Raw genomic sequence first — 25922 nt, 5'->3', positions numbered from 1 at the left:
GACATGGCTCAGCTACTGACCAAGACGGTGCAGTGGAAGCAGTGGCAGAAATGGGCAGCCAAGGGAGCCACGCTCCTTGCTGCCCTCCAGCACTGGCACCTCTGGGCTTTTCCTGGAGTCCTTATCCTGTTCTTTGGCCTCATATGGTGCGTGAGGAAGACACAATATTTGCCAGGGAGCAGCAGCATTATTTGGATCTGTGCTGCGATCCTTGTCATCTTCCTTAAGACCTTCATGTTCCTCATGCAAGTGGCTCCAAAGGTCTTCATCACCCTGGAATTTATGGGAATCATCTGTCTAAAAATTCGCCTCATGCGTGGCGATATGTATCAGGAGGGTCAGCTGCATATGGAGCAGCTGAGTCAGGACATGGCTCAGCTACTGACCAAGACGGTGCAGTGGAAGCAGTGGCAGAATGGGCAGCCAAGGGTTCTCTGCTCCTTGCTGCCCTCCGGCACTGGCACATCTGGGTCTTTCCCGGAGACCTTATCCTGTTCTTTGGCCTCATGTGGTGCATCAGGAAGACGCAATATTTGCCAGGGAGCAGCAGCATTATTTGGATCTGTGCTGCAATCCTTGTTGTCTTCTTTAAGACCTACATCTTCCTCATGCAAGTGGCTCGGAAGGTCTTCATTGCCCTGGAATTTATGGGAATCATCCATCTTCAGATTCACCTCACACATGGTGATATGTATCAGCAGGGTCAGCTGCATGTGGTGCAGCTGAGTCAGGACATGGCTCAGCTACTGACCAAGACGGTGCAGTGGAAGCAGTGGCAGAATGGGTAGCCAAGGGTTCTCTGCTCCTTGCTGCCCTCAGACACTGGCAAATCTGGGCCTTTCCCAGAGACCTTATCCTGTTCTTTAGCCTCATGTTGTGCATCAGGAAGACGCAATATTTGCCAGGGAGCAGCAGCATTATTTGGATCTGTGCTGCAATCCTTGTTGTCTTCTTTAAGACCTACATCTTCCTCATGGTAGTGGCTCGGGTCGTCTTCATCGCCATGGAATTTATGGGAATCATCCATCTGCAGATTCACCTCATGCGTGTCGATATGTATGAGCAGGTTCAGCTGCATGTGGAGCAGCTGAGTCGGGACATGGCTCAGCTACTGACCAAGACGGTGCAGTGGAAGCAGTGACAGAATGGGTAGCCAAGGGAGCTCTGCTCCTTGCTGCCCTCCGGCACTGGCACATCTGGGCCTTTCCTAGAGTCTTTATCCTTTGGCCTCATGTGGTGCGTGAGGAAAACGCAATATTTGCCAGGGAGCAGCAGCATTATTTGGATCTGTGCTGCAATCCTTGTTGTCTTCTTTAAGACCTTCATGTTCCTCATACAAGTGGCTCCAAAGGTCTTCATCACCCTGGAATTTATGGGAATCATCTGTCTAAAAATTCGCCTCACGCGTGGCGATATGTATCAGCAGGGTCAGCTGAATATGGTGCAGCTGAGTCAGGACATGGCTCAGCTACTGACCAAGACGGTGCAGTGGAAGCAGTTGGCAGAATGGGCAGCCAAGGGTTCTCTGCTCCTTGCTGCCCTCCGGCACTGGCAAATCTCGGTCTTTCCCAGAGACCTTATCCTGTTCTTTAGCCTATTTTGGTGCGTGAGGAAGACGCAATATTTGCCAGGGAGCAAGAGGCTCGGAAGGTCTTCATCACCCTGGAATTTATGGGAATCATCCATCTGTCTAAAAATTCACCTCATGCGTGTCGATATGTATGTGCAGGTTCAGCTGCATATGGAGCAGCTGAGTCGGGACATGGCTCAGCTACTGACCAAGACGGTGCAGTGGAAGCAGTGGCAGAAATGGGCGGCCGAGGTAGCCCTGCTCCTTGCTGCCCTCCAGCACTGGCACATCTGGGCCTTTCCCGGAGTCTTTATCCTATTCTTTGGCCTCATGTGGTGCATCAGGAAGACGCAATATTTGCCAGGGAGGAGCAGTATTATTTGGATCTCTGCTGTGATCTTTGTCGTCTTCCTTAAGACCTTCATCTTCCTCATGCAAGAGCCTCGGGTGGTCTTCATCGCCCTGGCGTTTATGGGAATCATCCATCTGGTGATTCACCTCACGCGTGTCGATATGTATGAGCAGGTTCAGCTGCATATGGAGCAGCTGAGTCAGGTCATGGCTCAGCTACTGACCAAGACGATGCAGTGGAAGCAGTGGCAGAATGGGTAGCCAAGGGATCTCTGCTCCTTGCTGCCCTCCAGCACTGGCACATCTGGGCTTTTCCTGGAGTCCTTATCCTGTTCTTTGGCCTCATGTGGTGCATCAGGAAGATGCAATATTGGCCAGGGAGCAGCAGCATTATTTGGATCTGTGCTGTGATCCTTGTCGTCTTCTTTAAGACCTTCATCTTCCTCATAGAAGTGGCTCGGGTGGACTTCATAGCCATGGAATTTATGGGAATCATCTATCTAAAAATTCACCTCATGCGTGTCGATATGTATGAGCAGGTTCAGCTGCATATGCTCAGCTACTGACCAAGACGGTGCAGTGGAAGCAGTGGCAGAAATTGGCAGCCAAGGGTTCTCTGCTCCTTGCTGCCCTCCGGCACTGGCAAATCTGGGTCTTTCCCGGAGACCTTATCCTGTTCTTTGGCCTCATTTAGTGCGTGAGGAAGACGCAATATTTGCCAGGGAGCAGCAGCATTATTTGGATCTGTGCTGCAATCCTTGTTGTCTTCCTTAAGACCTTCATCTTCCTCATGTAAGAGGCTCGGAAGGTCTTCATCGCCCTGGAATTTATGGGAATCATCCATCTACAGATTCACCTCATGCGTGGTGATATGTATGTGTTGGTTCAGCTGCATATGCTCAGCTACTGACCAAGACGGTGCAGTGGAAGCAGTGGCAGAACTGGGCGGCGAGGTAGCCCCGTTCCTTGCTGCCCACCAGCACTGGCACATCTGGGCCTTTCCCGAGTCCTTATCCTGTTTGGCGTCATTTGGTGCATCAGGAAGATGCAATATTGGCCAGGGAGCAGCAGCATTATTTGGATCATTGCTGCTATCTTCATTGTCTTTCTTAAGACCTACATTTTCCTCATTTATGTGGCTCGGAAGGTCTTCTTCGCCCAGGAATTTATGGGAATCATTCATCTTGGGATTCACCTCACGCGTGTCGATATGTATGAGCAGGTTCAGCTGCATATGGAGCAGCTGAGTCGGGACATGGCTCAGCTACTGACCAAGACGGTGCAGTGGAAGCAGTGGCAGAACTGGGCGGCCGAGGTAGCCCCGCTCCTTGCTGCCCACCAGCACTGGCACATCTGGGCCTTTCCCAGAGTCCTTATCCTGTTCTTTGGTCTCATTTGGTGCGTGAGGAAGACGCAATATTTGCCATGGAGCAGCAGCATTATTTGGATTTGTTCTGCGATCCTTGTCGTCTTCCTTAAGACCTTCATCTTCCTCATGCAAGAGGCTCGGAAAGTCTTCATCGCCCTGGCGTTGATGGGAATCATCCATCTGGGGATTCACCTCACGCGTGGCGATATGTATGTGCAGGTTCAGCTGCATATGGAGCAGCTGAGTCAGGTCATGGCTCAGCTACTGACCAAGACGGTGCAGTGGAAGCTGCCTTTTGTTTCTGGTAGGTAGGAGCATGTTCAGTAGCATCAAGACATGCTCAGTACCACTGAGATGAGGATGCAGGAGGAGCTTGATGTCTCGGGAACTTTGTTGAGCATCGAATAGGCTGAAGCCAGCTGCACCAGCAGCACGGTGCAGCCAGAAAACTGCGCTGAGGAGGACATACAGATTGCCAGGCATATGGCCAGGCATGCCCATCACTCCAGCTTCTTCCTCAACTGTCTGCAGACCTGCAGTTGTCTGCTGGTGGGCACAGCTTTTTGCCCAAGCCCTGAAGATGGTTGTGATTCGCCACCTCACAACCGTAGCCTCTGAAGCCTGGAGCAAGAGGAATTGCCCCCGTGGCTGGATGACGTCCTGTGGCACTTCTGCTGCTGCCCGGAGTACACCTCAATTGCTTCCTTTTATGATATGAGAGGGTGAATTTTTCCCCTGATTTGCAGCTCTAAAATGGGGAGGAAGTCTGCAGGCAATCCTTCAGAGCATCTAGAATATCAAGAAATCCTCTTAGACTGTTTCTTATTAGCGTCATAGGGGTACTGCTCTATGACGGTAGTGCTGTGCTGTGGGCTAGCAGCTGTGCCTGGGCTAGCAGCTGGCAGGTTGTGGGCGGGCTCCTGACTCACCAGGGGCGGAGCTGACACCTCGTGGCAGTATTCAAGCTACTTACCACGAGTCAACGGTCATTTGCTACAGAGTCTAGCTTCAAGCAGGTAAAACTGCGGTGGGCAAGGGATCTGGAGTCAAGAAAAGCAACCAAAAAAGCTCTTTTTTAGACTTTTTTGGAGCCTGGGCTGGCAGGTTGTGGGCGGGCTCTTGACTCAACAGGGGCAGAGCTGACACTGCCTGCTCTTTATCTCTGGAGCTTGGCCCATTTGCTGTGTGGATAAAATGAGACCCGGGAGGCGGGAACTACAGCACACAACACAACACAGAAGGTGTGGAAAGCTGCTCTAACCACCTAGGGTGGAGATAGTCAGTGTGTGAGGGCCGCCCGCACTGCCCATTCAAGTAGGCAGCAGTGGGAGTGGAGGCTGTGTCTTGTGTCAGTACGGGTGAGTGCTCGTCTTTTTCTCAGTTGACTTGCTCTCTTGTTGACAGGCCCTGACGCCACCACTTCAAACCTGGTCCTCACCAGGAAACGTGCTTCCCACGCAAAGACTGTGGCAACCCAGACAGAGGGTCTGCTCAATAATGTGGCGGTTCAGGTCTCTGGCTGCCGGGAGTGCCTCAGCCTGCTGCTGCCGGGGGAGGATGGGAAGGATGCCACTTGCGTGCGGTGTGAGCAGCTGGACGAGCTGCTCAACCTGGTGGTGGAGCTTAGGGAGGAGGTAGATAGACTGCAGACCATCAGAGACTGCGAGCGGCAGACTGACTGGTGGAGTGACTCTCTGCGAGAAAGGCGCAGAGTTTGCACTTCCCAGACTGGGGGAGTAATGGACCCTTTCTCTCATCATAGTCAAACAGGAAGAGATAGCTTGAGAGGAGAGGAGGAATGGCAGCAGGTCTCAGCCTGGCGTCGCAGGCAGCCCCTATCCCGCCCTACCTGGGTTCCTCTGGTCCCTCCTCTGTAACAGGTATGAAGCCCTAAAACCCAGAGTGGTGAGTGATGATGACGTGGGAGCACTGCCACCAAGCTTACCTAAGGTGAGGCGGTCAGCTCCACGTTTGAAGACTGCCTCCTCCAAGAAAGAAAGGAGGGTGATAGTTGTAGGCAACTCTCTTCTGAGAGGAACAGAGGGTCCAGTATGTCGGCGTGACCCTACCCGTAGGGAGGTGTGCTGCCTTCCTGCGGCCCGGGTCAGGGATATTTCTAGAAAACTCCCCAGCCTTATCCGCCCCTCTGGTTATTACCCTTTATTGATAGTTCAGGCCGGCAGCAATGGGATCGCTGATAGAAGCCTGAGGATTAAAAACAATGATTTTAGGAGACGGGGGAAAGTTAGTTGATGGAGCGGGCATACAAGTAGTGTTTGCCAGTATTCCCTTGGTGGCAGGGACAAACACTGAGATGACCAGGAAAAGCCATCTTATAAATGCATGGCTGAGAGGCTGGTGCAAGCGCAAACATTTTGGGTTCTTTGATCACGGGGCAGTCTACTCGGCACCTGGCCTGAGGTCTGCTGATGGGAATTCCCTGCCTCCAAAAGGGAGACGGATACTTGCCCAGGAGCGGGCGGGACTTGTAGAGAGAGCTTTAAACTAGATAGGAAGGGGGAAGGGGATAAAGCCAGGCCTACTAGAGATCAGCCTGGGGAAGTGGTGTTGGGATTAGGTGAGAGGCGAGGGGCTCAGCTGAGGTGCGTCTACACTAATGCACGCAGCATGGGCAACAAGCAAGAAGAGTTGGAAGCCATTGTGCAGCAGGCAAACTATGACCCAGTTGCCGTAACAGAAACGTGGTGAGATTGCTCCCCTGACTGGAGCGCTGCAATGGATGGCTACAAACTCTTCAGGAAGGACAGGCAAGGAAGACGGGGTGGCGGTGTGGCTCTCTACGTTAGGGAATGCTTTTATGCTACTGAGATTGTGGCTGGGGACGATAACGTTGAATCCCTTTGGGTAAAGCTCAGAGGAAGGGCTGACAAGACAGGCACCCTGGTGGGCGTCTGTTATAGACCTCCAAACCGGGATGAAGAGACAGACGAGGTATTCTATAAGCAGCTGGCACGAGCTGCACAGTCGCCAGCCCTTGTCCTCATGGGGGACTTGAACTTCCCTGACATATGCTGGGAGTACAGCACAGCACAGAAGAAGCAGTTTCCAGAGGTTTCTGGAGTGCATAGAGGATAACTTCCTGATGCAGCTGGTCAGAGAGCCCGCGAGAGGAACTGCCCCACTAGACCTGCTGTTCACAAACAAGGAAGGTCTGGTGGGAGATGTGGAGGTTGGAGGCTGTCTTGGACAGAGGGACCATGAAATGATAGATTTCTCAATTCATGGTGGAGCCCGGAGGGGGAATAGTAAAACTGCTCCCTTGGGCTTCCGGAGGGCGGACTTTGAATTGTTCAGGAGGCTAATAGGGGGAGTCCCCTGGCATTCAGTCTTAGCGAGTAAAGGGGTCCAAGAGAGCTGGTTGCTCTTCAAGAAGGAAGTTTTAAGGGCGCAGGAGCAGGCAGTCCCCCTGAGCTGCAAAATGAGCCGGGGGGGAAGAAGACCAGCGTGCATGGATAGGGAGCTATTCTTGAGGCTCCGTGAGAAAAAGAGAATCTACCTACCGCCCGTGGAAAGAGGGACAGGCAACTCAGAATGAATACAAGGAAGTCGTTACGATGTGTAGAGGTGAAATCAGAAAGGCAAAAGCCCAGCTTGAATTTAACCTGGCCGCTGGGGTGAAAAGGAAAAAGAAACTCTTTTATAAATACATTGACAGTAAGAGGAGGGCAAAGGAGAATATCCACTCTTTGCTGGATGAGGCTGGGAATGTGACCACTGAGGATAAGCAAAAAGGCGGAGGTTCTGAATGCCTTCTTTACATCTGTCTTTAAAAGTCAGACCAGTTATCCTCAGGGTACTCCTCTCTCTGACCTGGTAATCTGGGCTGGGGAGCATGCTAACCCCACTGTGATTCTGGAAGAAACAGTCAGAGACCTACTACTCCAACTGGACTGCCACAAGTCTACGGGGCCAGATGAGATCCACCCGAGAGTGCTGAGGGAACTGGCGGAGGTGATAGCTGAGCTGCTTTCCATCATCTATCAGCGCTCCTTGTTGAATGGTGAGGTCCCAGAAGAATGGAGGCTTGCCAATGTGACTCCCCTTTACAAGAAGGGTCGTAAGGAGGATCCGGGGAACTACAGGCCTGTTAGCCTGACCTCGGTGCCAGGGAAGGTTATGGAGCAGATTGTCTTGAGGGAGATCATGCGGCACGTGCAGGGTGACTGGGGGATCAGGCCTAGCCAGCATGGGTTCATGAAGGGCAGGTCCTGTTTGACCAACCTGATCTCCTTCTATGATCTAGTGACCCATCTGGTGGATGAGGGAAAGGCTGTTGATGTGGTCTACCTAGACTTCAGCAAAGCCTTTGACACTGTCCCCCACAGTATTCTCTTGCGGAAGCTGGCACCCCGAGGCTTGGATGGGTACACTTTTGGCTGGGTAAGGAGTTGGCTGGACGGCCGGGCTCAGAGAGTGGGGTGAATGGAGTTAAATCCAGCTGGCGACTGGTCGTGAGTGGTGTTCCGCAGGGGTCGGTGCGGGGGCCCTGTCCTCTTCGATATCTTTATTGATGACCTGGATGAAGGCATCGAGTGCACCCTCAGTAAATTCTCAGATGACACCAAATTGGCTGGAAGTGCGGATCTGCGTGGGGGTAGCGAGGCCATACAGAGGGATCTGGACAGGCTGGAGAGCTGGGCTGAAGCCAGTGGGATGAGGTTCAACAAGACCAAATCCCGGGTCCTGCACTTCGGCTACAAAAACCCCAGGCGACGCTACAGGCTTGGGGCGGTGTGGCTGGAGGACTGCGTAGAGGAAATGGACCTGGGGGTATTGATTGATGCTCGGCTGCACATGAGCCGACAGTGTGCCCAGGTGGCCAAGAAGGCCAATGGCATCCTGGCTTGCATCAGAAACAGTGTTGCCAGCAGGAGCAGAGAGGTGATTGTTCCCCTGTACTCAGCACTAGTGAGGCCACACCTTGAGTACTGCGTCCAGTTTTGGGCCCCTCACTGCCAGAAAGACATTGAGGCCCTGGACCGTGCTCAAAGGAGGGCAAGAAAGCTGGTGAGGGGTCTGGAACACAGGCCATATGAGGAGAGGCTGAAGGAGGTGGGAATGTTCAGCCTGGAGAAGAGGAGGCTCAGGGGAGACCTCATTGCTCTCTATAACTTCCTGAAGGGAGGTTGTAGTGAGCTGGGGGTCAGCCTCTTCTCTCGTGTCGTTAGTGATAGGACGAGAGGGAAGGGTTTCAAGCTACGGCAGGGGAGATTCAAGCTGGACATTAGGAAGTATTACTTTTCAGAAAGGGTGGTCAGGCACGGGAATGGACTGCCGGGAGGTGGTGGAGTCACCGACCCGGGGGGTGTTCAAGGAAAGACTGGAAGTTGTGTGGAGGAACATGGTTTAGTGGGAGCTATTGGTAATAGGTGAACATTTGGACTGGATGATCTTTCAGGTCTTTTCCAACCTTGGTGATTCTATGATTCTCTGATTCTTTTGTCAGTTTTTCATTGTTCAGCTTTACATTTTCATTGGCAGACTTCTTGGTATGTTATGGACATTAATTCTTTAGCCAACTAGTGGAAAACATAAGGAATGTTCTACAGTTTCCCTTTGGCTTTCGGCTTAGATAGGTGCTGAATTTCCTAGATTAACAGTGACTTTTTTCCATGCACTAAGCTGAAAAGCCCTTGCCCCTAAGTTGTAGCCACCATTAGAGTGTAAGTTGGCAGCATTCCTGTTCATACTTCTGCAGTACTGGTCCGCCAGTGAGGCATGGCACACGGATCATGCTACCAATCTAATCTAACATGCAGTGATGTGGCCGTGTTTGTGACAGCGTGCAGTGATGTGGCCGTGTTTGTGACAGCGTGCAGTGATGTGGCCGTGTTTGTGACAGCATGCAGACAGGTCACAATGGAGGGTGGGCTGGGGATGTCAGGAGCTGTAAGAGAGGCAGCGCTGTGGCACTTTGCCCTAGGCCTTCAGTGAGTGCGGTACGCACCTGCTAGTGGCTAGCGGCTATGGCTCGGGTGGTGTTCATCACTCTGGCATTCATAGGAATTACCCTTCTGGGGATTCACCTCATGCGTGGCAATATGCTTGTGGAGCAGCTGAGTCGGGACATGGCTCAGCTCCTTGCTGCCTTTCAGCACTGGCACATCTGGGCCTTCCCCGGAGTCCTTATCCTGTTCTTTGGCCTCATGTGGTGCGTGAGGAAGACGCAAGATTTGCCAGGGAGCAGCATTATTATTTGGATCTGTGCTGCGATCCTTGTTGTCTTCCTTAAGACCTTCATCTTCCTCATGCAAGTGGCTCGGAAGGTCTTCATCGCCCTGGCCTTTATGGGAATCATCCGTCTGGCAATTCACCTGACGTGTGGCAATATGTATGAGCAGGTTCAGCTGCATATGCTCAGCTGCTGACCAAGACGGTGCAGAGGAAGCAATGGCAGAACTGGGTGGCCAAGGGAGCCCCGCTCCTTGCTGCCCTCCGGCACTGGCACATCTGGGCTTTTCCCGGAGTCTTTTTCCGTTTCTTTGGCCTCATTTGGTGCGTGAGGAAGACGCAGTATTTGCCACGGAGCAGCAGCATTACTTGGATCTGTGCTGCGATCCTTGTTGTCTTCCTTAAGCCCTTCTTCTTCCGCACAAAAGTGGCACGTACGCTGGCCTGTATCAGCAGCAGCCTGAAAAGGTCCAGAAACAAGGAGGAGGACGACAATGAGGAAGAGGACAGTGACTCAGATGAGACAAGGGACCTGGGCAGAGTTTGGGCCGACAGCACCGAGTGGCCAGCACCCTACATGGTGACAAGTGCCAGCCTGATGGAGCCGGTGGATGACCTTCTGCGTGCCTGCCGAGGAAAAAACCTGCCACAGCTTCACGCCCCGGCTGCAGCCGGCCATCGGGGTCTGCAGGGTCTGTGAAGAATGGAGCACCCTCTATGACAACATCATCTACCGCCCTGCTCGTGCCCGTGAGGCCTCCTCCCGGGCACACCTTCCATGTGGACCTGGGCGACGTGGAGGAGACAGCGATAAGCAAGTCCTGTCTGCGCGTGCAGCTGGTGTGCACCTGCACGAGGGAGCGGCTGCTGGGGGACATGCTCTGCTTTCTGCACCACGATCAGGAGGAGCTGAGAGACAAGCAGGAGCCCAGCTTGCTCGACACCTTCTGCACGGGCTCCTATGTGCACGTGGAGAAAAGCGGCTCTGGCTCCAGGACCAGGTGAAAGCAGCCTGGAGGCGTCTGCCTCAGTCGCGTGATTGCCGCCTGGAGCTGCAGCCCTCCAGCCACTCAGGCAAGATCCAGCTGATCACCCCCTCCAGCTATACCTTCAACATCCCGATGACTCTTGGGGTGCAGCTTGATGAATCGGACTCATTTCTGAGCATTGAGTAGGCTCAGGATACGTTTCTGTGATCTTTTCTATTTCTCTCTTTAAAAGTATGTAATTCTCTTATTTAAATAAATTGGATACTATTGTTAACACCAGCACTCCTTGTGTAAGAGTATTCTTTTTTGCGTCTACTACACAAATCAACTGCTTTGAACGTGGCTTTTTTTCAATCTGTTATTTATTGCTAAGGCTCTTTTCCGCAGCTGCCTTTTGTTTCTGGTAGGTAGGAGCATGTTCAGTAGCATCAAGACATGCTCAGTACCACTGAGATGAGGATGCAGGAGGAGCTTGATGTCTCGGGAACTTTGTTGAGCATCGAATAGGCTGAAGCCAGCTGCACCAGCAGCACGGTGCAGCCAGAAAACTGCGCTGAGGAGGACATACAGATTGCCAGGCATATGGCCAGGCATGCCCATCACTCCAGCTTCTTCCTCAACTGTCTGCAGACCTGCAGTTGTCTGCTGGTGGGCACAGCTTTTTGCCCAAGCCCTGAAGATGGTTGTGATTCGCCACCTCTCAACCGTAGCCTCTGAAGCCTGGAGCAGGAGGAATTGCCCCTGTGGCTGGATGACGTCCTGTGGCATTTTTGCTGCTGCCTGGAGTACACCTCAATTGCTTCCTTTTATGATATGAGAGGGTGATTTTTTCCCTGATTTGCAGCTCTAAAATGGGGAGGAAGTCTGCAGGCAATCCTTCAGAGCATCTAGAATATCAAGAAATCCTCTTAGACTGTTTCTTATTAGCGTCATAGGGCTACTGCTCTATGACGGTAGTGCTGTGCTGTGGGCTAGCAGCTGTGCCTGGGCTAGCAGCTGGCAGGTTGTGGGCGGGCTCCTGACTCACCAGGGGCGGAGCTGACACCTCGTGGCAGTATTCAAGCTACTTACCACGAGTCATCGGTCATTTGCTACAGAGTCTAGCTTCAAGCAGGTAAAACTGCGGTGGGCAAGGGATCTGGAGTCAAGAAAAGCAACCAAAAAAGCTCTTTTTTAGACTTTTTTGGAGCCTGGGCTGGCAGGTTGTGGGCGGGCTCTTGACTCAACAGGGGCAGAGCGGGCACTGCCTGCTCTTTATCTCTGGAGCTTGGCCCATTTGCTGTGTGGATAAAATGAGACCCGGGAGGCGGGAACTACAGCACACAACACAACACAGAAGGTGTGGAAAGCTGCTCAAACCACCTAGGGTGGAGATAGTCAGTGTGTGAGGGCCGCCTGCACTCCCCATTCAAGTAGGCAGCAGTGGGAGTGGAGGCTGTGTCTTGTGTCAGTACGGGTGAGTGCTCGTCTTTTTCTCAGTTGACTTGCTCTCTTGTTGACAGGCCCTGACGCCACCACTTCAAACATGGTCCTCACCAGGAAACGTGCTTCCCACGCAAAGACTGTGGCAACCCAGACAGGGGTTCTGCTCAATAATGTGGCGGTTCAGGTTTTTGGCTGCCGGGAGTGCCTCAGCCTGCTGCTGCCGGGGAGGATGGGAAGGGTGCCACTTGCGTGCGGTGTGAGCAGCTGGACGAGCTGCTCAACCTGGTGGTGGAGCTTAGGGAGGAGGTAGATAGACTGCAGACCATCAGAGACTGCGAGCGGCAGACTGACTGGTGGAGTGACTCTCTGCGAGAAAGGCGCAGAGTTTGCACTTCCCAGACTGAGGGAGTAATGGACCCTTTCTCTCATCATAGTCAAACAGGAAGAGATAGCTTGAGAGGAGAGGAGGAATGGCAGCAGGTCTCAGCCTGGCGTCGCAGGGAACCCCTATCCCCACCTACCTCGGTTCCTCTGGTCCCTCTCTGTAACAGGTATGAAGCCCTGAAACCAGAGTGGTGAGTGATGATGACGTGGGAGCACTGCCACCAAGCTTACCTAAGGTGAGGCGGTCAGCTCCACGTTTGAAGACTGCCTCCTCCAAGAAAGAAAGGAGGGTGATAGTTGTAGGCAACTCTCTTCTGAGAGGAACAGAGGGTCCAGTATGTCGGCGTGACCCTACCCGTAGGGAGGTGTGCTGCCTTCCCGCGGCCCGGGTCAGGGATATTTCTAGAAAACTCCCCAGCCTTATCCGCCCCTCTGGTTATTACCCTTTATTGATAGTTCAGGCCGGCAGCAAAGGGATCGCTGATAGAAGCCCGAGGATTATAAACAATGATTTTAGGAGACTGGGGAAGTTAGTTGATGGAGCGGGCATACAAGTAGTGTTTGCCCGTATTCCCTTGGTGGCAGGGACAAACACTGAGATGACCAGGAAAAGCCATCTTATAAATGCATGGCTGGGAGGCTGGTGCAAGCGCAAACATTTTGGGTTCTTTGATCACGGGGCAGTCTACTCGGCACCTGGCCTGAGGTCTGCTGATGGGAATTGCCTGTCTCCAAAAGGGAGACGGATACTTGCCCAGGAGCTGGCGGGGATTGTAGAGAGAGCTTTAAACTAGATAGGAAGGGGGAAGGGGATAAAGCCAGGCCTTCTAGAGATCAGCCTGGGGAAGTGGTGTTGGGATTAGGTGAGAGGCGAGGGGCTCAGCTGAGGTGCGTCTACACTAATGCACGCAGCATGGGCAACAAGCAAGAAGAGTTGGAAGCCATTGTGCAGCAGGCAAACTATGACCTAGTTGCCGTAACGGAAACGTGGTGAGATTGCTCCCATGACTGGAGCGCTGCAATGGATGGCTACAAAATCTTCAGGAAGGACAGGCAAGGAAGACGGGGTGGCGGTGTGGCTCTCTACGTTAGGGAATGCTTTTATGCTACTGAGATTGTGGCTGGGGACGATAACGTTGAATCCCTTTGGGTAAAGATCAGAGGAAGGGCTGACAAGACTGGCACCCTGGTGGGCGTCTGTTATAGACCTCCAAACCGGGATGAAGAGACAGACGAGGTATTCTATAAGCAGCTGGCACGAGCTGCACAGTCGCCAGCCCTTGTCCTCATGGGGGACTTGAACTTCCCTGACATATGCTGGGAGTACAGCACAGCACAGAAGAAGCAGTTTCCAGAGGTTTCTGGAGTGCATAGAGGATAACTTCCTGATCCAGCTGGTCAGAGAGCCCGCGAGAGGAACTGCCCCACTAGCCCTGCTTTTCACAAACAAGGAAGGTCTGGTGGGAGATGTGGGGGTTGGAGGCTGTCTTGGACAGAGGGACCATGAAATGATAGATTTCTCAATTCATGGTGGAGCCTGGAGGGGGAATAGTAAAACTGCTCCCTTGGACTTCCGGAGGGCGGACTTTGAATTGTTCAGGAGACTAATAGGGGGAGTCCCCTGGCATTCAGTCTTAGCGAGTAAAGGGGTCCAAGAGAGCTGGTTGCTCTTCAAGAAGGAAGTCTTAAGGGCGCAGGAACAGGCAGTCCCCCTGAGCTGCAAAATGAGCCGGCGGGGAAGAAGCCCAGCGTGCATGAATAGGGAGCTATTCTTGAGGCTCCGTGAGAAAAAGAGAATCTACCTACCGCCTGTGGAAAGAGGGACAGGCAACTCAAAATGAATACAAGGAAGTCGTTACGATGTGTAGAGGTGAAATCAGAAAGGCAAAAGCCCAGCTTGAATTTAACCTGGCCGCTGGGGTGAAAAGGAATAAGAAACTCTTTTATAAATACATTGACAGTAAGAGGAGGACAAAGGAGAATATCCACTCTTTGCTGGATGAGGCTGGGAATGTGACCACTGAGGATAAGCAAAAAGGCGGAGGTTCTGAATGCCTTCTTTACATCTGTCTTTAAAAGTCAGACCAGTTATCCTAAGGATACTCCTCTCTCTGACCTGGTAATCTGGGCTGGGGAGCATGCAAACCCCACTGTGATTCTGGAAGAAACAGTCAGAGACCTACTACTCCAACTGGACTGCCACAAGTCTACGGGGCCAGATGAGATCCACCCGAGAGTGCTGAGGGAACTGGCGGAGGTGATAGCTGAGCTGCTTTCCATCATCTATCAGCGCTCCTTGTTGACTGGTGAGGTCCCAGAAGACTGGAGGCTTGCCAATGTGACTCCCATTTACAAGAAGGGACGTAAGGAGGATCGGGGAACTACAGGCTTGTTAGCCTGACCTCGGAGCCAGGGAAGGTTATGGAGCAGATTGTCTTGAGGGAGATCATGCGGCACGTGCAGGATGACTGGGGGATCAGGCCTAGCCAGCATGGGTTCATGAAGGGCAGGTCCTGTTTGACCAACCTGATCTCCTTCTATGATCTAGTGACCCATCTGGTGGATGAGGGAAAGGCTGTTGATGTGGTCTACCTAGACTTCAGCAAAGCCTTTGACACTGTCCCCCACAGTATTCTCTTGCGGAAGCTGGCAGCCCGAGGCTTGGATGGGTACACTCTTGGCTGGGTAAGGAGTTGGCTGGACGGCCGGGCTCAGAGAGTGGGGTGAATGGAGTTAAATCCAGCTGGCGACTGGTCGTGAGTGGTGTTCCGCAGGGGTCGGTGCCGGGGGCCTGTCCTCTTCGATATCTTTATTGATGACCTGGATGAAGGCATCGAGTGCACCCCCAGTAAATTCTCAGATGACACCAAATTGGCTGGAAGTGCGGATCTGCCCGGGGGTAGCGAGGCCATACAGAGGGATCTGGACAGGCTGGAGAGCTGGGCTGAAGCCAGTGGGATGAGGTTCAACAAAACCAAATGCCGGGTCCTGCACTTCGGCTACAACAACCCCAGGCGACGCTACAGGCTTGGGGCGGTGTGGCTGGAGGACTGCGTAGAGGAAATGGACCTGGGGGTATTGATTGATGCTCGGCTGCACATGAGCCCACAGTGTGCCCAGGTGGCCAAGAAGGCCAATGGCATCCTGGCTTGCATCAGAAACAGTGTTGCCAGCAGGAGCAGAGAGGTGATTTTTCCCCTGTACTCAGCACTAGTGAGGCCACACCTTGAGTACTGCGTCCAGTTTTGGGCCCCTCACTGCCAGAAAGACATTGAGGCCCTGGACCGTGCTCAAAGGAGGGCAAGAAAGCTGGTGAGGGGTCTGGAACACAGGCCATATGAGGAGAGGCTGAAGGAGGTGGGAATGTTCAGCCTGGAGAAGAGGAGGCTCAGGGGAGACCTCATTGCTCTCTATAACTTCCTGAAGGGAGGTTGTAGTGAGCTGGGGGTCAGCCTCTTCTCTCGTGTCTTTAGTGATAGGACGAGAGGGAATGGTTTCAAGCTACGGCAGGGGAGATTCAAGCTGGACCTTAGGAAGTATTACTTTTCAGAAAGGGTGGTCAGGCACGGGAAAGGACTGCCGGGGGGTGGTGGAGTCACCGACCCTGGGGGTGTTCAAGGAAAGACTGGAAGTTGTGTGGAGGAACATGGTTTAGTGGGAGCTATTGGTAATAGGTGAACAGTTGGACTGGATGATCTTTCAGGTCTTTTCCAACCTTGGTGATTCTATGATTCTCTGTTTCTTTTGTCAGTTTTTCATTGTTCAGCTTTACATTTTCATTGGCAGACTTCTTGGTATGTTATGGACATTAATTCTTTAGCCAACTAGTGGAAAACATAAGGAATGTTCTACAGTTTCCCTTTGGCTTTCGGCTTAGATAGGTGCTGAATTTCCTAGATTAACAGTGACTTTTTTCCATGCACTAAGCTGAAAAGCCCTTGCCCCTAAGTTGTAGCCACCATTAGAGTGTAAGTTGGCAGCATTCCTGTTCATACTTCTGCAGTACTGCTCCGCCAGTGAGGCATGGCACACGGATCATGCTACCAGTCTAATCTAACATGCAGTGATGTGGCCGTTTTTGTGACAGCGTGCAGTGATGTGGCCGTGTTTGTGACAGCGTGCAGTGATGTGGCCGTGTTTGTGACAGCATGCAGACAGGTCACAATGGAGGGTGGGCTGGGGATGTCAGGAGCTGTAAGAGAGGCAGCGCTGTGGCACTTTGCCCTAGGCCTTCAGTGAGTGCGGTACGCACCTGCTAGTGGCTAGCGGCTATGGCTCGGGTGGTGTTCATCACTCTGGCATTCATAGGAATTACCCTTCTGGGGATTCACCTCATGCGTGGCAATATGCTTGTGGAGCAGCTGAGTCGGGACATGGCTCAGCTCCTTGCTGCCTTTCAGCACTGGCACATCTGGGCCTTCCCCGGAGTCCTTATCCTGTTCTTTGGCCTCATGTGGTGCGTGAGGAAGACGCAAGATTTGCCAGGGAGCAGCATTATTATTTGGATCTGTGCTGCGATCCTTGTTGTCTTCCTTAAGACCTTCATCTTCCTCATGCAAGTGGCTCGGAAGGTCTTCATCGCCCTGGCCTTTATGGGAATCATCCGTCTGGCAATTCACCTGACGTGTGGCAATATGTATGAGCAGGTTCAGCTGCATATGCTCAGCTGCTGACCAAGACGGTGCAGTGGAAGCAATGGCAGAACTGGGTGGCCAAGGGAGCCCCGCTCCTTGCTGCCCTCCGGCACTGGCACATCTGGGCCTTTCCCGGAGTCTTTATCCTGTTCTTTGGCCTCATTTGGTGCGTGAGGAAGACGCAGTATTTGCCACGGAGCAGCAGCATTACTTGGATCTGTGCTGCGATCCTTGTTGTCTTCCTTAAGCCCTTCTTCTTCCGCACAAAAGTGGCACGTACGCTGGCCTGTATCAGCAGCAGCCTGAAAAGGTCCAGAAACAAGGAGGAGGACGACAATGAGGAAGAGGACAGTGACTCAGATGAGACATGGGACCTGGGCAGAGTTTGGGCCGACAGCACCGAGTGGCCAGCACCGTACATGGCCGACAAGTGCCAGCCTGATGGAGCCGGTGGATGACCTTCTGCGTGCCTGCCGAGGAACAAACCTGCCACAGCTTCACGCCCCGGCTGCAGCCGGCCATCGGGGTCTGCAGGGTCTGTGAAGAATGGAGCACCCTCTATGACAACGTCATCTACCGCCCTGCTCGTGCCCGTGAGGCCTCCTCCCGGGCACACCTTCCATGTGGACCTGGGCGACATGGAGGAGACAGCGATAAGCAAGTCCTGTCTGCGCGTGCAGCTGGTGTGCACCTGCACGAGGGAGCGGCTGCTGGGGGACATGCTCTGCTTTCTGCACCACGATCAGGAGGAGCTGAGAGACAAGCAGGAGCCCAGCTTGCTCGACACCTTCTGCACGGGCTCCTATGTGCACGTGGAGAAAAGCGGCTCTGGCTCCAGGACCAGGTGAAAGCAGCCTGGAGGCGTCTGCCTCAGTCGCGTGACTGCCGCCTGGAGCTGCAGCCCTCCAGCCACTCAGGCAAGATCCAGCTGATCACCCCTCCAGCTATACCTTCAACATCCCGATGACTCTTGGGGTGCAGCTTGATGAATCGGACTCATTTCTGAGCATTGAGTAGGCTCAGGATACGTTTCTGTGATCTTTTCTATTTCTCTCTTTCAAAGTATGTAATTCTCTTATTTAAATAAATTGGATACTATTGTTAACACCAGCACTCCTTGTGTAAGAGTATTCTTTTTTGCGTCTACTACACAAATCAACGCCTAAGACTAGTTCTGCTTTGAACGTGGCTTTTTTTCAATCTGTTATTTATTGCTAAGGCTCTTTTCCGCAGCTGCCTTTTGTTTCTGGTAGGGAGGAGCATGTTCAGTAGCATCAAGACATGCTCAGTACCACTGAGATGAGGATGCAGGAGGAGCTTGATGTCTCGGGAACTTTGTTGAGCATCGAATAGGGTGAAGCCAGCTGCACCAGCAGCACGGTGCAGCCAGAAAACTGCGCTGAGGGGGACATACAGATTGCCAGGCATATGGCCAGGCATGCCCATCACTCCAGCTTCTTCCTCAACTGTCTGCAGACCTGCAGTTGTCTGCTGGTGGGCACAGCTTTTTGCCCAAGCCCTGAAGATGGTTGTGATTCGCCACCTCTCAACCGTAGCCTCTGAAGCCTGGGGCAAGAGGAATTGCCCCTGTGGCTGGATGACGTCCTGTGGCACTTCTGCTGCTGCCTGGAGTACACCTCAATTGCTTCCTTTTATGATATGAGAGGGTGATTTTTTCCCCTGATTTGCAGCTCTAAAATGGGGAGGAAGTCTGCAGGCAATCCTTCAGAGCATCTAGAATATCAAGAAATCCTCTTAGACTGTTTCTTATTAGCGTCATAGGGCTACTGCTCTATGACGGTAGTGCTGTGCTGTGGGCTAGCAGCTGTGCCTGGGCTAGCAGCTGGCAGGTTGTGGGCGGGCTCCTGACTCACCAGGGGCGGAGCTGACACCTCGTGGCAGTATTCAAGCTACTTACCACGAGTCATCGGTCATTTGCTACAGAGTCTAGCTTCAAGCAGGTAAAAAATCGGTGGGCAAGGGATCTGGAGTCAAGAAAAGCAACCAAAAAAGCTCTTTTTTAGACTTTTTTGGAGCCTGGGCTGGCAGGTTGTGGGCGGGCCCTTGACTCAACAGGGGCAGAGCTGACACTGCCTGCTCTTTAACTCTGGAGATTGACCTTGGCCCATTTGCTGTGTGGATAAAATGAGACCCGGGAGGCGGGAACTACAGCACACAACACAACACAGAAGGTGTGGAAAGCTGCTCTAACCACCTAGGGTGGAGATAGTCAGTGTGTGAGGGCCGCCTGCACTGCCCATTCAAGTAGGCAGCAGTGGGAGTGGAGGCTGGGTCTTGTGTCAGTACGGGTGAGTGCTCGTCTTTTTCTCAGTTGACTTGCTCTCTTGTTGACAGGCCCTGACGCCACCACTTCAAACATGGTCCTCACCAGGAAACGTGCTTCCCACGCAAAGACTGTGGAAACCCAGACAGAGGGTCTGCTCAAAAATGTGGCGGTTCAGGTCTCTGGCTGCCGGGAGTGCCTCAGCCTGCTGCTGCCGGGGGGGGATGGGAAGGATGCCACTTGCGTGCGGTGTGAGCAGCTGGACGAGCTGCTCAACCTGGTGGGGGAGCTTAGGGAGGAGGTAGATAGACTGCAGCCCATCAGAGACGGCGAGCGGCAGACTGACTGGTGGAGTGACCTTCTGCGAGAAAGGCGCAGAGTTTGCACTTCCCAGACTGAGGGAGTAATGGACCCTTTCTCTCATCATAGTCAAACAGGAAGAGACAGCTTGAGAGGAGAGGAGGAATGGCAGCAGGTCTCAGCCTGGCGTCGCAGGCAGCCCCTATCCCGACCTACCTGGGTTCCTCTGGTCCCTCTCTGTAACAGGTATGAACCCCTGAAACCAGAGTGGTGAGTGATGATGACGTGGGAGCACTGCCACCAAGCTTACCTAAGGTGAGGCGGTCAGCTCCACGTTTGAAGACTGCCTCCTCCAAGAAAGAAAGGAGGGTGATAGTTGTAGGCAACTCTCTTCTGAGAGGAACAGAGGGTCCAGTATGTCGGCGTGCCCCTACCCGTAGGGAGGTGTGCTGCCTTCCTGCGGCCCGGGTCAGGGATATTTCTAGAAAACTCCCCAGCCTTATCCGCCCCTCTGGTTATTACCCTTTATTGATAGTTCAGGCCGGCAGCAATGGGATCGCTGATAGAAGCCTGAGGATTATAAACAATGATTTTAGGAGACTGGGGAAGTTAGTTGATGGAGCGGGCATACAAGTAGTGTTTGCCAGTATTCCCTTGGTGGCAGGGACAAACACTGAGATGACCGGGAAAAGCCATCTTATAAATGCATGGCTGAGAGGCTGGTGCAAGCGCAAACATTTTGGGTTCTTTGCTCACGGGGCAGTCTACTCGGCACCGGGCCTGAGGTCTGCTGATGGGAATTGCCTGTCTCCAAAAGGGAGACGGATACTTGCCCAGGAGCTGGCGGGACTTGTAGAGAGAGCTTTAAACTAGATAGGAAGGGGGAAGGGGATAAAGCCAGGCCTACTAGAGATCAGCCTGGGGAAGTGGTGTTGGGATTAGGTGAGAGGCGAGGGGCTCAGCTGAGGTGCGTCTACACTAATGCACGCAGCATGGGCAACAAGCAAGAAGAGTTGGAAGCCATTGTGCAGCAGGCAAACTATGACCTAGTTGCCGAAACAGAAACGTGGTGAGATTGCTCCCATGACTGGAGCGCTGCAATGGATGGCTACAAACTCTTCAGGAAGGACGGGCAAGGAAGACGGGGTGGCGGTGTGGCTCTCTACGTTAGGGAATGTTTTTATGCTACTGAGATTGTGGCTGGGGACGATAACGTTGAATCCCTTTGGGTAAAGATCAGAGGAAGGGCTGACAAGACTGGCACCCTGGGGGGCGTCTGTTATAGACCCCCAAACCGGGATGAAGAGACAGACGAGGTATTCTATAAGCAGCTGGCACGAGCTGCACAGTCGCCAGCCCTTGTCCTCATGGGGGACTTTAACTTCCCTGACATATGCTGGGAGTACAGCACAGCACAGAAGAAGCAGTTTCCAGAGGTTTCTGGAGTGCATAGAGGATAACTTCCCGATGGAGCTGGTCAGAGAGCCCGCGAGAGGAAATGCCCCCCTAGACCTGCTGTTCACAAACAAGGAAGGTCTGGTGGGAGATGTGGAGGTTGGAGGCTGTCTTGGACAGAGGGACCATGAAATGATAGATTTCTCAATTCATGGTGGAGCCTGGAGGGGGAATAGTAAAACTGCTCCCTTGGGCTTCCGGAGGGCGGACTTTGAATTTTTCAGGAGACTAATAGGGGGAGTCCCCCGGCATTCAGTCTTACGGGGTAAAGGGGTCCAAGAGAGCTGGTTGCTCTTCAAGAAGGAAGTCTTAAGGGCGCAGGAGCAGGGAGTCCCCCTGAGCTGCAAAATGAGCCGGCGGGGAAGAAGACCAGCGTGCATGAATAGGGAGCTATTCTTGAGGGTCCCTGAGAAAAAAAGAATCTACCTACCGCCTGTGGAAAGAGGGACAGGCAACTCAGAATGAATACAAGGAAGTCGTTAAGATGTGTAGAGGTGAAATCAGAAAGGCAAAAGCCCAGCTTGAATTTAACCTGGCCGCTGGGGTGAAAAGGAATAAGAAACTCTTTTATAAATACATTGACAGTAAGAGGAGGACAAAGGAGAATATCCACTCTTTTCTGGATGAGGCTGGGAATGTGACCACTGAGGATAAGCAAAAAGGGGGAGGTTCTGAAAGCCTTCTTTTCATCTGTCTTTAAAAGTCAGACCAGTTATCCTCAGGATAAACCTCTCTCTGACCTGGTAATCTGGGCTGGGGAGCATGCTAACCCCCCTGTGATTCTGGAAGAAACAGTCAGAGACCTACTACTCCAACTGGACTGCCCCAAGTCTACGGGGCCAGATGAGATCCACCCGAGAGTGCTGAGGGAACTGGCGGAGGTGATAACTGAGCTGCTTTCCATCATCTATCAGCGCTCCTTGTTGACTGGTGAGGTCCCAGAAGACTGGAGGCTTGCCAATGTGACTCCCTTTTACAAGAAGGGTCGTAAGGAGGATCCGGGGAACTAAAGGCCTGTTAGCCTGACCTCGGTGCCAGGGAAGGTTATGGAGCAGATTGTCTTGAGGGAGATCATGCGGCACGTGCAGGATGTCTGGGGGATCAAGCCTAGCCAGCATGGTAACATGAAGGGCAGGTCCTGTTTGACCAACCTGATCTCCTTCAATGATCTAGTGACCCATCTGTGGGATGAGGGAAAGGCTGTTGATGTGGTCTACCAAGACTTCAGCAAAGCCTTTGACACGTTCTCCCACAGTAATCTCGTGCGGAAGCTGGCAGCCCGAGGCTTGGATGGGTACACTCGTGGCTGGGTAAGGAGTTGGCTGGACGGCCGGGCTCAGAGAGTGGGGTGAATGGAGTTAAATCCAGCTGGCGACTGGTCGTGAGTGGTGTTCCGCATGGGTCGGTGCCGGGGGCCTGTCCTCTGCGATATCTTTCTTGAGGACCTGGATGAAGGCATCGAGTGCTCATCCAGTAAAGTCTCAGATTTCACCAAATTGGCTGGAATTGCGGATCTGCGTGGGGGTAGCGAGGCCATACAGAGGGATCTGGACAGGCGGGAGAGCTGGGCTGAATCCAGTGGGATGAGGTTCAACAAGAACAAATGCCGGATCCTGCACTTTCGCTACAACAACCCCAGGCGACGCTACAGGCTTGGGGCGGTGTGGCTGGAGGACTGCGTAGAAAAAGGAGAAATCCCCTTTTTCTGGATGAAATGTGCCCAGGTAAGCAAAAACGGGGGGAAACCCCCCCCTTTTTTTTTTTTGTGCCATTTTTCCCTTTTCCCCCCTCTGCCAAACCCGGGGGGGCTTTGAACCCCACGTATTCTGGGGAAAAGTCGGCCCACTCCCGGCCCCCAAATTCCCCCAAATAATCCCCCTGGGGGGAAATGGGGGTTTTGCGAGGCCCCCTCTTTTCAGCGCCCCCTTTTTTAGGGTTTGAGGAAAAGGGAGGAGGCTTCCTTGGATCCCTTTAAAAATTTTAAAAGGCCAACTCACCTTTTGCCGCCCCGGGCCGGGGTTTGGACAGTTGGGGGGGGAGTCTCGGAGTGAGGGAGACGGGGGACAACCTACCCAGGGTATGAAAAAACCCAAAATGACCCCTTTCTTGTCTGTGCCCATCAAAAAGGGGAAAGGCTTTTGATGTGCACCAATTTCGCAAAGCCGCACCCCCAAAGTTTCCCCTTTGGGACCGCCCGGGCTGGGGGTAATTTTGGCTGGGTAAGGAGGCGGACCCCGGGTCGGGGGGAAAAAATCCACTCCACGGCGATGGGTTTCCGGGGCCCGGGGCCCCCCCCTCTTCATATCTTTTTAGATTTAAAGGGAAGGGAACCCCAAAAACTCAATGCCCAAAGGGCGAATCATCTCTGGGGGAGGGGCCCAGGGGTCTACAGGGAACGGCCAACCCCGGGAAGGGGTTCAAAAGAAAATGGGCCCCCCTTTGGCTAAACAAAGCAACGGCGGGGGGGTTCTTCTTTAAAAATCCCGGGGTAGATTGATCCCCCAAAAAGGCCAGGGGCCCGGGGGCCCGGGCCTGACCCCTTTTGCACAGAAACAGGGGCCCCCAAAAGGGGAAGGTATTTTTCCCCCGTACCAGCCGGGAAGGCCAACCAAAAGGAACGGGGGGTTTTCCCCCCCCGGGGAAGCATAAAGGGGTGGGTCTCAAAGGGGGGAAAAAAGCGGGGGGGGGGAAACCAGGCCTTGAGGAAGGGGCTGGGGGGGTTTCCCCTTAAGGGGGTGGGGGAACCCTTCCCCAAAACTCCTGGGGGGTTTTTTGGGGGGGGCCCCTTTTCTCTGTTTTAAAACGGGGGGGGAATTTTTCGCTCCGGGGGGGGAATTAAGTTTCAAAAAGAATATTTTCAGAAAGGGTGGAAAACCGGTGGACTCCGGGGGGGTTTACCCCCGGGGGGAAGGGAAAGGGGTTTTGGAAAAGGGTTTTTGGGAAATTTTGGGAAAACAAGGGGGGGGAATTTTGGGCCCCCCATTTGGGGGCATACCCCGACTTTTTCTTTTTTTATTGCAGCTTTTTTTTAGGGGAAATTTTTTGGGGAGGCTTTTTTTTTCCAATTTAAAAACTGGTTTCCATTTCCTTTTGGGCTTTGGCTTGGAAGGCTTTTTTTCCGAAAAGGACTTTTTTCTCCCAAAAACTGGGCCCTTCCCCAATTAGCCCCAAAGGGTGTAAGGGCCAACCCAAATTTGATTTTTTTTTCCCCCATGGGATGGACAGGTCAGCTGCAAATTAACATGCGGGTTTGGGCCGGTTTTGAAGCGGGCAGGGGAGTCCCTTTTTGCAGTTCCGGCCAAGGGGGCGGGGGATTCGGGCTTGAGATTTAAGGTTTGGGGCATTTTGGCCCCCCCCAGTGGGCACGCATTAGGGGCGCGAAAAGGGGGGGTTTTTACACTCTTTTTTCATGGAATTCCCTTCGGGGTTCATCCCCCGGGGGCGTTTTTAGAGTATCGGGGCATTCACCCGCTGTTTCCCGCAGGCCGGGGCTTCCCCAGTTTTTACTGTTTTTGGGCCCCAAGGGGGGGAGGAAGAGGCAATTTTTGCCAGGGGGGTTTTTTTTTTGGGGCTTCCGGGGGTTTCCCCCCTTTTTCCCAGGGTGGTGGGGGGGACGTTTCCCGGGGAACACCCCTTGGTTTTTCACCTTTGGCTTTTAAGCTTCACCTTGTCCTGGGGAACGGCTCCCCCCCAAAGACGGTGCAGTAAAAAATGGCAAAATGGGGCCCAAGGACCCCGCTTTGGCCTCCGGACTGGCCCCCGGCCCCCGAGTCTTTGGCGGGCCCCTTTTTTGGGGGGGGAGGTACCTTTTGCCAACACGAATTTCTGGCCTCCCCCCCTTTCCTTTCCCCTTCTTTCTGACCAAAATGGGGAGTATGGCCGTCCAACCTAAAACCAAAACAAAGGGGGCAATAAAAAAAGGGGGGTTTTAATAAAGGGGACCGGGGAATTTTGGGGCCCCAAAGGGGGAGCACCAAAATGGAAAAAGAAAGGCCAGCCGAGACCCGGGGATGCCCTTTTGGCGGGGGAAAAACCCCCTTAAAAAAACCCCCCCCCCGGAAAGGGGTTGCAGGGTTGGGAAGAAAGAGCCAAAACCTTATACCTTTCCCTCCCCGTTTTGGGGGGCCTCCCCCGGGGGAATTCCTGGGCCCCTCCTGGGGGGAAAGGAAAAAAAAGGTTCCCCTGCGGGGGAAAATGAGGGGGGGGGGGGGACAGTTTGGGTTTTCCCCACAAAAAGGGTTTTGGGACCACGACCGTTCCCAAACCCCTTCTCGGGCCCCCAGTGCAGGGGGGCCCCCCCCTTTTTTTTGGGGGGGCCCATGGGGGTCCCCCCAAAATCCGGACCCTCCCCGTTTAAAACCCCCCCTCCCAAAAAACCCCTAACCCCCCCCCGGGGCCCCCTTAAACACCCGATGTTTGGGTTCGCAAAAGCTTTTTTCTGGCATTGAGTGGGTCAGGAAGCGTGATCCATTTCCTCTTTTCAAAGTTTTTTCCCTTTTTAAAAAAAAGGGGAAAGTTCCCCCCCTTGGGTTTTCTTTTTGGTCTTTAAAAAAACCCGCCTCTTTTTCTTTTAAAAACGGGTTTTTTTTTTCAACGATTTTGGTAATCTTTTTTTCCGGCTGTTTTTTTCGGAAGGTGGGCATGCAGTGCTCAAGCACTCTCCCTGAGATAGGATCAGGAGTTATTCTGGGAATTTTTAAGTGTGGGGTTGAACCAGCAAGGCCGGGCCTTGGTCGACGGGCGCCCCGGGGGCCGGCTACCGGCGCCCACACTCCCTTCTGAATTTTCCCGAGACCTGCTTGCCTGGTGGGGAAAGTTTTTCCCCTAAGCCCGAAAAGGGGGGTTTTTTTTGGCCCCAAACCCCAAAAACCCCCCTGAATGGGCGGAGGAATTCCCCTTTGGGCTATGACTCTACCTGGCCTCCGGGGTTTCCCTAAGGGCCCCTTTTTTGGAGGGGATTTTTTTTCCC

At 53.2% G+C, this 25922-nt stretch overlaps 2 protein-coding genes and 2 pseudogenes across 2 annotated transcripts; all 4 read left to right on the top strand.

Moving 5' to 3' along the window:
* The first annotated feature begins 6865 nt into the window (after nucleotides 1-6865).
* On the top strand, nucleotides 6866-10666 carry LOC146545490 (inositol 1,4,5-trisphosphate receptor-interacting protein-like 1; annotated as a pseudogene).
* Nucleotides 10667-11996: 1330 nt separating this feature from the next.
* Nucleotides 11997-13074, top strand: LOC146545489 (uncharacterized). Its single transcript, XM_085216842.1, is given in 3 exon segments — nucleotides 11997-12132; nucleotides 12135-12461; nucleotides 12464-13074. Coding segments are annotated over 3 exon segments (1074 nt in total).
* A 119-nt stretch (nucleotides 13075-13193) lies between these two features.
* On the top strand, nucleotides 13194-18018 carry LOC146545488 (uncharacterized; annotated as a pseudogene).
* Nucleotides 18019-19292: 1274 nt separating this feature from the next.
* LOC146545487 (uncharacterized) lies at nucleotides 19293-20439 on the top strand. Its single transcript, XM_085220722.1, is given in 2 exon segments — nucleotides 19293-19758; nucleotides 19761-20439. Coding segments are annotated over 2 exon segments (1077 nt in total). The 3' UTR covers nucleotides 20372-20439.
* The last annotated feature ends 5483 nt before the right edge of the window (nucleotides 20440-25922 follow it).

Source organism: Meleagris gallopavo, chromosome 1 (assembly GCF_905368555.1).
Source record: "Meleagris gallopavo chromosome 1, MGAL_WU_HG_1.1, whole genome shotgun sequence".
Taxonomy (NCBI): domain Eukaryota; kingdom Metazoa; phylum Chordata; class Aves; order Galliformes; family Phasianidae; genus Meleagris; species Meleagris gallopavo.
This window is presented reverse-complemented; position numbering and strand designations above follow the sequence as displayed.